The 10,263-nt window shown below is 49.2% G+C and overlaps 1 protein-coding gene across 4 annotated transcripts in view; it reads right to left on the bottom strand.

The window, feature by feature from the left end:
* Positions 1-355: 355 nt before the first annotated feature.
* The window catches only part of cadm2b (cell adhesion molecule 2b), a 767,796-nt gene continuing 757,888 nt past the window's right edge, over positions 356-10,263 (bottom strand). The window contains exons 10-11 of one of the 4 annotated variants that reach the window (XM_086007323.1): positions 8,579-8,704; positions 356-683 (exon numbers count right to left, since the gene is read on the bottom strand). In XM_086007323.1, coding sequence (XP_085863449.1) covers positions 565-683; positions 8,579-8,704 — 245 coding nt within the window. In that variant the 3' untranslated portion in view covers positions 356-564. The remainder of the gene's footprint in view (positions 684-8,578; positions 8,705-10,263) is intronic. The other 3 variants (XM_086007320.1, XM_086007321.1, XM_086007322.1) reach the window with 3 other exon arrangements.

The raw sequence follows: 10,263 nt of genomic DNA, 5'->3' as shown, positions 1-10,263 counted from the left end.
TATTATTTTCTCTTTCTCTCTGCCGTGTGATATTATAAGACGCTAATATGTCTTTGTAACGTTAAACTGTGATGCGTCAAGACTGCTCTAGGATTACTTTGCAATATCGTCCTCTGGTTAGAAAATGTCGAGGAGCCAGAGAGATTCCATGCACACTGTAAATCAATGTTTAAAGTAAGACTTTCTCTACAGAGAGGATATGGGTTGTTGCGAGGTGGTGAGTCACTGACCGGTCATTGCAAAACCTGGCTATTAATATTATTGATGCACAACACAGATAGGCAGAGGGGAGGGGGAGGGGGGGCGGGAGGGCGGGGGAGGGAGGGGGAGGGGGGTTGGGGAGGGGGAGGGAGGGAGGGGGATGGGGAGGGAGGGGAGGGGGGATGGGGAGGGAGGGAGGGGAGGGGAGGGGAGAGGGAGGGGGAGAGGGAGAGAGGGGAGAGGGAGGGAGGGGGAGGGGGAGGGGGGAATGGGGAGCGGGGGTGGGGAGCTAATTGAGTAAGTCCAGTTGATAGCCGGTTTCCTACAGCAGTTGGTTGGATCTCTGAGCAATGGGACGGATGTTCAGATGAAATATTCCTTCTTCTCCTCTGCATTGGCCTGGCTGCCCTCTGCGTTGATGATGGCCGTGTCTGCGTCCGGGGCATCCTCAGCTCCCTTGGCCTCGTTCGTTAGGTAGGTTCCTGTGGCAACAGATCGATTCGGTTTTAGTGTCTCAGAATCACAGGTCTCGCTGAGTAACTTTACAACACAAACTGTTCGCTGAGCTGTGAGTGATGCAGACAGACAGAGCTTCTCAACTGAGGCAGTGGGGTTAAATGACAGAAGAAGTTTACAACAGGAATTACACAGAATCTCCAGCACAGAAACAGGCCATTCGGCCCAACTGCTCCGTGCTGGTGTTTATGCTCCACACGAGCCTCCTCCCACCCCTCTTCATCTCACCCTATCAGCATACCCTTCTATTCCTTCCTCCCTCATGTGTTTAAGGAGTTATTTTACAACTTCCAAAAAAATATATTCCACTGAGAAGAAAAGGGTGTAAAAGAAAAGACAGCCATCCGTGGCTAAGTAAAGAAATTAAGGATAGTATTCGACTAAAAACAAGGGCATATAAGGTAGCCAAATCTAGTGGGAGGATAGAGGATTGGGAAAACTTTAAAAGACAGCAAAAAATAACAAAAAGATTGATTAAGAAAGGGAAGATAGATTATGAAAGTAAATTAGCAAAAAATATAAAAACAGATAGTAAGAGTTTTTATAGTTATATAAAAAGAAAAAGGGTGGCTAAAGTAAATGTTGGTCCCTTAGAGGATGAGACCGGGAAATTAATGGTGGGAAATATGGAGATGGCAAAAACACTGAATGAATATTTTACATCAGTCTTTACAGTAGAAGGCACTAAGAATATCCCAATACTGGACAAACAGGGGGCTAAAGGGGGGGGGAGGAGCTAAACACGATCAAAATCACTAAGGAAGTGGTACTCGGTAAAATAATGGGACTCAAGGCGGATAAATCACCTGGACCTGATGGCTTACATCCTAGGGTCTTGAGGGAAGTGGCGGTAGGGATTGTGGATGCATTGGTAATAATTTTCCAAAACTCCCTGGACTCAGCAAAGGTCCCGGCAGACTGGAAAACTGCTAATGTAACACCCTTATTTAAAAAGGGCAGTAGACAGAAGGCTGGAAACTATAGACCAGTTAGCCTAACATCTGTGGTAGGTAAAATTTTGGAGTCCATTATTAAGGAGACAGTAACAGGGCATTTGGATAATCATAATTTAATAGGACAAAGTCAGCATGGTTTTATGAAGGGGAAGTCATGTTTGACAAATTTGCTGGAGTTCTTTGAGGAAGTAACGTATAGGGTGGATAAAGGGGAACCAGTGGACGTAGTGTATTTAGACTTCCAAAAGGCATTTAACAAGGTGCCACACAAAAGATTATTGCTTAAGATAAAAAATCATGGGATTGGGGGTAATATTCTGGCATGGATAGAGGATTGGCTATCTAACAGAAGGCAGAGAGTTGGGATAAATGGTTCATTCTCAGACTGGCAATCAGTAACTAGTGGTGTTCCGCAGGGGTTAGTGCTGGGTCCCCAACTCTTTACAATCTATATTAACGATTTGGAGGAGGGCACCGAGTGTAACTTATCAAAGTTTGCAGATGATACTAAGATGGGAGGGAAAGTAGTGAGTGAGGAGGACATAAAAAACCTGCAAGGGGACATCGACAGGCTAAGTAAGTGGGCAGAGATTTGGCAGATGGAATACAATACTGGAAAGTGTGAGGTTATGCACTTTGGCAGGAAAAATCGTAGAGCAAGTTATTATCTTAATGGCAAGAAACTGGAAAGTACTGAAGTACAAAGGGATCTGGGGGTCCTGGTGCACGAAACTCAAAAGGTTAGTATGCAGGTGCAGCAAGTGATTAAGAAGGCCAATGGAATGTTGGCTTTCATTGCTAGGGGGATAAAATATAAAAATAGGGAGGTATTGTTTCAGTTGTACAAGGTATTGGTGAGACCGCACCTGGAATACTGCGTACAGTTTTGGTGTCCATACTTAAGAAAGGACATACTTGCTCTCGAGTCAGTACAAAGAAGGTTCACTCGGTTAATCCCAGGGATGAGGGGATGGACATATGATGAGAGGTTGAGTAGATTGGGACTCTACTCATTGGAGTTCAGAAGAATGAGAGGCGATCTTACTGAAACATATAAGATTGTGAAGGGGTTGGATCGGGTGGATGTGGGGAAGATGTTCCCGATGATGGGTGAAGCTAGAACTAGGGGGCATAGTCTTAGAATAAGGGGCTGCTCTTTCAAAACTGAGATGAGGAGGAACTACTTCACTCAGAGGGTGGTAGGTCCATGGAATATGCTGCCCCAAAAAGCTGTAGAAGCTACATCATTACATAAATTTAAAACAGAAATAGACAGCTTCCAAGAAGTAAAGGGAATTAAGGGTTACGGGGAGCGGGCAGGAATTTGGACATGAGTCTAGGTTCGGATCGGTCATGGCCCTGTGGGTAGCGGAGCGGGCCCAGGGGCCGTGTAGCCTGATCCTGCTCCTATTTCGTGTGTCTAATTCTGTTAGATTCAGGAGATGGTTCTGTGATAGTGGACTGGCGGTTAGGATCAGATCAGCCATGATCTTATTGAATGGCGGAGCAGGCTCGAGGGGCCGATTGGCCTACTCCTGCTCCTATTTCTTATGTTCTTATGTTCTTATGTTTATGTAGCTTCCCCTTAAATGCATCCATATTATTCGCTTGAACCACTCCCTGTGGCAGCGAGTTCCACATTCTCACCAATCTCTGGGTAAAGAAGTTGCTCCTGAATTCCCGATTGGATTTATTAGTGATTATCTTATATTTATGGCCCCTAGTTCTGGTCTCGCCTGCAAGTGGAAACATCTTTACTACATCTATTCTATCAAACCCCTTCATAATTTTCCAGATCTCTATCCGGTCACCCCTCAGTACCTGTAGTCCGCTCCCCTGGGGTCGCCCCACCTTTATCCGCCACATTCCCAGGCCATGGGAACCTTCTCCTCTTTCCCAGATTTTCCGTGCTTCCCTCCCCCTCTGCTATTCTACACCTCCTCTAGACCCATCTTTTGTTTAACTTGTCTCATTGCCATTTCCTTTTGCCTCGTACCATCATCCCTTTTGCCATTTAATCCAGCCTATCACCGACCTTCTGTTTTGCTCTTTCCTCCCCTCTCCCCTCTCCCTGCCCCTACCCTTGCTTAAAACCTGTTACATCTCTGACTTTTTCCAGTTCTGACGAAGGGTCATCGACCTGAAACGTTAACTCTGTTTCTCTCTCTGCAGATGCTGCCTGACCCGCTGAGTGTTTCCAGCATTTTCTCTTTTTGTTTCTGATCCTAACCGGGCATCGAGCAGAAGTGCAGGTTCCCTCTCTAACTTTAGCGGTTGTGGTCTCTGTTGGTTGGCGGTTTCCCGGGCCTGTGCGCTGGGTGAGCTGGGCACAGCGAGTAACGGCAGCTCCCTTTACAGCTCTGAGCTTCTCCATTCACCAGGCAAAGAGCCAGGAAAATGGCTCCATTATTCCCACAGTCCTCCCAATTCAGCAGCCGTCGCATGTTGGCGAGTTTATGGCAGTGAGTCACAGGCAGGGGATCAACAACAACAACTTGTAGTTATAAACCGTCCCGCGGCGCCTCACAGGAGCGATGATCAAACAAAATCCGACACCGAGCCACATATGGATAAATTAGGGCAGGTGACCAAAAGCTTGGTCAAAGAGGTAGGTTTTAAGGAGCGTCTTAAAGGCGGAAAGAGAGGTAGCGAGGCGGAGAGGTTTAGGGAGAGAATTCCAGAGCTTAGGGTCCAGGCAGTTGAAGGCACGGCCGCCAATGGCGGAGCGATGGAAATCGGGGATGCGCAAGAGGCCAGAATTAGAGGAGTGCAGAGATTTCGGAGGGTTGTAGGGTTGGAGGAGATTTCAGAGATAGGGAGGGGCGAGGCCACGGAGGGATTTGAAAACAAGGATGAGAATTTTAAAATTGAGGGGTAGCTAGACCGGGAGCCAATGTAGGTCAGCGAGCACAGAGGTGATGGGTGAACGGGCCTTGGTGTGATTTAGGACACGGGCAGCAGAGTTTTGGATGAGCTGAAGTTTACAGCGGGTGGGAGATGGGAGCCTGGCCAGGAGTGCGTTGGAATAGTCGAGTCTGGAGGTAACAAAGGGATGGATGAGGGTTTGAGCAGCAGATGAGCTGAGGCAGGGGCAGAGACAGGCGATGTTATGGAGGTGGAAATAGGCGGTCTTGGTGATGGAGAGGATAGCTCAGCTCAGGGTCAAATATGACACCAAGGTTGCGAACAGTGTGATTCAGCCTCAGAGAGTGGCCATTGGGAGGGATGGAGTTGATGGCTGGGGAAACGAGTTTGTGGTGGGGACTGAACAGAGAGTGAGAGGCAGGGGAACAGAGAGTGAGAGGCAGAGTAACAGAGAGTGAGAGGCAGGGGAACAGAGAGTGAGAGGCAGAGTAACAGAGAGTGAGAGGCAGGGGAACAGACAGTGAGAGGCAGAGTAACAGAGTGAGAGAGGCAGGGGAACAGAGAGTGAGAGGCAGAGTAACAGAGAGTGAGAGGCAGGGGAACAGAGAGTGAGAGGCAGAGTAACAGAGAGTGAGAGGCAGAGTAACAGAGAGTGAGAGGCAGGGGAACAGAGAGTGAGAGGCAGAGTAACAGAGTGAGAGAGGCAGGGGAACAGAGAGTGAGAGGCAGAGTAACAGAGAGTGAGAGGCAGAGTAACAGAGAGTGAGAGGCAGGGGAACAGAGAGTGAGAGGCAGAGTAACAGAGAGTGAGAGGCAGGGGAACAGAGAGTGAGAGGCAGAGTAACAGAGAGTGAGAGGCAGAGTAACAGAGAGTGAGAGGCAGGGGAACAGACAGTGAGAGGCAGAGTAACAGAGTGAGAGAGGCAGGGGAACAGAGAGTGAGAGGCAGAGTAACAGAGTGAGAGAGGCAGAGTAACAGAGAGTGAGAGGCAGGGGAACAGACAGTGAGAGGCAGAGTAACAGAGTGAGAGAGGCAGAGTAACAGAGTGAGAGAGGCAGAGTAACAGAGAGTGAGAGGCAGAGTAACAGAGTGAGAGGCAGAGTAACAGAGTGAGAGGCAGAGTAACAGAGAGTGAGAGACAGAGTAACAGAGAGTGAGAGGCAGAGTAACAGAGAGTGAGAGGCAGAGTAACAGAGAGTGAGAGGCAGAGTAACAGAGAGTGAGAGACAGGGTAACAGAGAGTAAGAGGCAGAGTAACAGAGAGTGAGAGGCAGAGTAACAGAGAGTGAGAGGCAGAGTAACAGAGAGTGAGAGACAGAGTAACAGAGTGAGAGAGGCAGAGTAACAGAGAGTGAGAGGCAGAGTAACAGAGTGAGAGGCAGAGTAACAGAGACTGAGAGACAGAGTAACAGAGAGTGAGAGGCAGAGTAACAGAGAGTGAGAGGCAGAGTAACAGAGAGTGAGAGGCAGAGTAACAGAGAGTGAGAGACAGGGTAACAGAGAGTAAGAGGCAGAGTAACAGAGAGTGAGAGGCAGAGTAACAGAGAGTGAGAGGCAGAGTAACAGAGAGTGAGAGGCAGAGTAACAGAGAGTGAGAGGCAGAGTAACAGAGAGTGAGAGGCAGAGTAACAGAGAGTGAGAGGCAGGGGAACAGAGAGTGAGAGGCAGAGTAACAGAGAGTGAGAGGCAGGGTAACAGAGAGTGAGAGGCAGAGTAACAGAGTGAGAGGCAGGGGAACAGAGTGAGAGGCAGAGTAACAGAGAGTGAGAGGCAGAGTAACAGAGAGTGAGAGGCAGAGTAACAGAGAGTGAGAGGCAGAGTAACAGAGAGTGAGAGGCAGGGGAACAGAGTGAGAGGCAAAGTAACAGAGAGTGAGAGGCAGAGTAACAGAGTGAGAGGCAGAGTAACAGAGAGTGAGAGACAGAGTAACAGAGAGTGAGAGGCAGAGTAACAGAGTGAGAGAGGCAGAGTAACAGAGTGAGAGGCAGAGTAACAGAGTGAGAGGCAGAGTAACAGAGTGTGAGAGGCAGAGTAACAGAGTGAGAGGCAGAGTAACAGAGAGTGAGAGACAGAGTAACAGAGAGTGAGAGGCAGAGTAACAGAGAGTGAGAGGCAGAGTAACAGAGTGAGAGGCAGAGTAACAGAGAGTGAGAGACAGAGTAACAGAGAGTGAGAGGCAGAGTAACAGAGTGAGAGAGGCAGAGTAACAGAGTGAGAGGCAGAGTAACAGAGTGAGAGAGGCAGAGTAACAGAGTGAGAGGCAGAGTAACAGAGAGTGAGAGACAGAGTAACAGAGAGTGAGAGGCAGAGTAACAGAGTGAGAGGCAGAGTAACAGAGTGAGAGGCAGAGTAACAGAGTGAGAGGCAGAGTAACAGAGTGAGAGGCAGAGTAACAGAGAGTGAGAGGCAGGGGAACAGAGTGAGAGGCAGGGGAACAGAGAGTGAGAGGCAGAGTAACAGAGAGTGAGAGGCAGAGTAACAGAGTGAGAGGCAGGGGAACAGAGTGAGAGGCAGAGTAACAGAGTGAGAGGCAGAGTAACAGAGAGTGAGAGACAGAGTAACAGAGAGTGAGAGGCAGAGTAACAGAGAGTGAGAGGCAGAGTAACAGAGTGAGAGACAGGGGAACAGAGTGAGAGGCAGAGTAACAGAGAGTGAGAGACAGAGTAACAGACTGAGAGACAGGGGAACAGAGTGAGAGACAGAGTAACAGAGAGTGAGAGGCAGAGTAACAGAGAGTGAGAGGCAGAGTAACAGAGTGAGAGACAGGGGAACAGAGTGAGAGACAGAGTAACAGAGAGTGAGAGGCAGGGGAACAGAGAGTGAGAGACAGAGTAACAGAGAGTGAGAGACAGAGTAACAGAGAGTGAGAGGCAGGGGAACAGAGTGAGAGGCAGAGTAACAGAGTGAGAGGCAGAGTAACAGAGTGAGAGGCAGAGTAACAGAGTGAGAGGCAGAGTAACAGAGTGAGAGGCAGAGTAACAGAGAGTGAGAGACAGAGTAACAGAGAGTGAGAGGCAGGGGAACAGAGTGAGAGGCAGAGTAACAGAGTGAGAGACAGGGGAACAGAGTGAGAGACAGAGTAACAGAGAGTGAGAGGCAGAGTAACAGAGAGTGAGAGGCAGGGGAACAGAGAGTGAGAGACAGAGTAACAGAGAGTGAGAGACAGAGTAACAGAGAGTGAGAGGCAGGGGAACAGAGTGAGAGGCAGAGTAACAGAGTGAGAGGCAGAGTAACAGAGTGAGAGGCAGAGTAACAGAGAGTGAGAGGCAGAGTAACAGAGATTGAGAGGCAGGGGAACAGAGAGTGAGAGACAGAGTAACAGAGAGTGAGAGACAGAGTAACAGAGAGTGAGAGGCAGGGGAACAGAGTGAGAGGCAGAGTAACAGAGTGAGAGGCAGAGTAACAGAGAGTGAGAGGCAGGGGAACAGAGAGTGAGAGACAGAGTAACAGAGAGTGAGAGACAGAGTAACAGAGAGTGAGAGGCAGGGGAACAGAGTGAGAGGCAGAGTAACAGAGTGAGAGGCAGAGTAACAGAGTGAGAGGCAGAGTAACAGAGAGTGAGAGACAGAGTAACAGAGAGTGAGAGGCAGAGTAACAGAGTGAGAGACAGGGGAACAGAGTGAGAGACAGAGTAACAGAGAGTGAGAGGCAGAGTAACAGAGAGTGAGAGGCAGGGGAACAGAGAGTGAGAGACAGAGTAACAGAGAGTGAGAGACAGAGTAACAGAGTGAGAGGCAGAGTAACAGAGTGAGAGGCAGGGGAACAGAGAGTGTAAAATGAATTTTTAAAAATGTAAATGAGAAAAGGAGTTTTAAAAGTGGGAAAGGATTTTAAAATATAACTGTGAATTTCATAACTGTGCGGGCAAATCATAATTAGCTCAATTTGATGTGTGTGGAATGACCCCAAACAATGGTCAGCCTGATGTGCCACACAGCGAGTGCCTCGCTGATACGGGGAGGGGGGTGGGGTGCGGGGGGTGAAGGGAGGTGCTGCGGGGTGAGAGGAGCAGGGCGGCCAGTTTGAAACTCTCACCTACCTTTATGCCGGGCTAGGTAACGGCCAAGGACAATGATCAAACACAAGGTGATGAAGACGACTACAGCCACCACTCCGCCTATCACAGCGTGGTCAGGGCCTGACTGTCCAGCCAGGGCACTGGGATCTAATAAAACACAAGCAAAGCAGGTGAGTGACGGAACACAACACAGCCAAACACAGCTGCCATCTGCAACATCGCCCGAAGTAGATTCAGTAACACACGCTGGGTTACACTAACTCCCCTCGCTCTCCCACTGAGCCAGCCTGCTATCAGAAACCTGCACTATGCGATCTGCAGCTGTGCTTACCCACTATAGTTACCAACACCGAGAGGGACACTCCGACACCACATCCCACATTAGGTCATTTGCTGCCAGTCTTATTCTAACACGGTTGAAAGTTGCTGCCTGATTGTGGCTAAGGATCCAGCCTTGGCTCACAAGGTAGCGATCTCGCCTCTTAATCACTGACAGACCGGTACCCACCAGTAATGTACCCCAGTGTTATACAGTGACAGACCTGTACCCACCAGTAATGTACCCCAGTGTTACACAGTGACAGACCTGTACCCACCAGTACTGTACCCCAGTGTTACACAGTGACAGACCTGTACCCACCAGTACTGTACCCCAGTGTTATACAGGGACAGACCTGTACCCACCAGTACTGTACCCCAGTGTTATACAGTGACAGACCTGTACCCACCAGTACTGTACCCCAGTGTTATACAGTGACAGACCTGTACCCACCAGTACTGCACCCCAGTGTTATACAGTGACAGACCTGTACCCACCAGTACTGCACCCCAGTGTTATACAGTGACAGACCTGTACCCACCAGTACTGTACCCCAGTGTTATACAGTGACAGACCTGTACCCACCAGTACTGTACCCCAGTGTTATACAGGGACAGACCTGTACCCACCAGTACTGTACCCCAGTGTTATATAGTGACAGACCTGTACCCACCAGTACTGTACCCCAGTGTTATACAGTGACAGACCTGTACCCACCAGTACTGTACCCCAGTGTTACACAGTGACAGACCTGTACCCACCAGTACTGTACCCCAGTGTTATACAGGGACAGACCTGTACCCACCAGTACTGTACCCCAGTGTTATACAGTGACAGACCTGTACCCACCAGTACTGTACCCCAGTGTTATACAGTGACAGACCTGTACCCACCAGTACTGTACCCCAGTGTTATACAGGGACAGACCTGTACCCACCAGTACTGTACCCCAGTGTTATACAGGGACAGACCTGTACCCACCAGTACTGTACCCCAGTGTTATATAGTGACAGACCTGTACCCACCAGTACTGTACCCCAGTGTTATACAGTGACAGACCTGTACCCACCAGTACTGTACCCCAGTGTTACACAGTGACAGACCTGTACCCACCAGTACTGTACCCCAGTGTTATACAGGGACAGACCTGTACCCACCAGTACTGTACCCCAGTGTTATACAGTGACAGACCTGTACCCACCAGTACTGTACCCCAGTGTTATACAGGGACAGACCTGTACCCACCAGTACTGTACCCCAGTGTTATACAGTGACAGACCTGTACCCACCAGTACTGTACCCCAGTGTTATACAGTGACAGACCTGTACCCACCAGTACTGTACCCCAGTGTTATACAGTGACAGACCTGTACCCACCAGTACTGTA

The sequence above is a fragment of the Somniosus microcephalus genome, chromosome 14 (genome assembly GCF_052327205.1).
Source record: "Somniosus microcephalus isolate GS21.2 chromosome 14, FLI_Smic_1.0, whole genome shotgun sequence".
NCBI classification, from domain to species: domain Eukaryota; kingdom Metazoa; phylum Chordata; class Chondrichthyes; order Squaliformes; family Somniosidae; genus Somniosus; species Somniosus microcephalus.
Note: the sequence above shows the minus strand (reverse complement) of the source record. Positions and strands in the feature narration are given on the sequence as shown.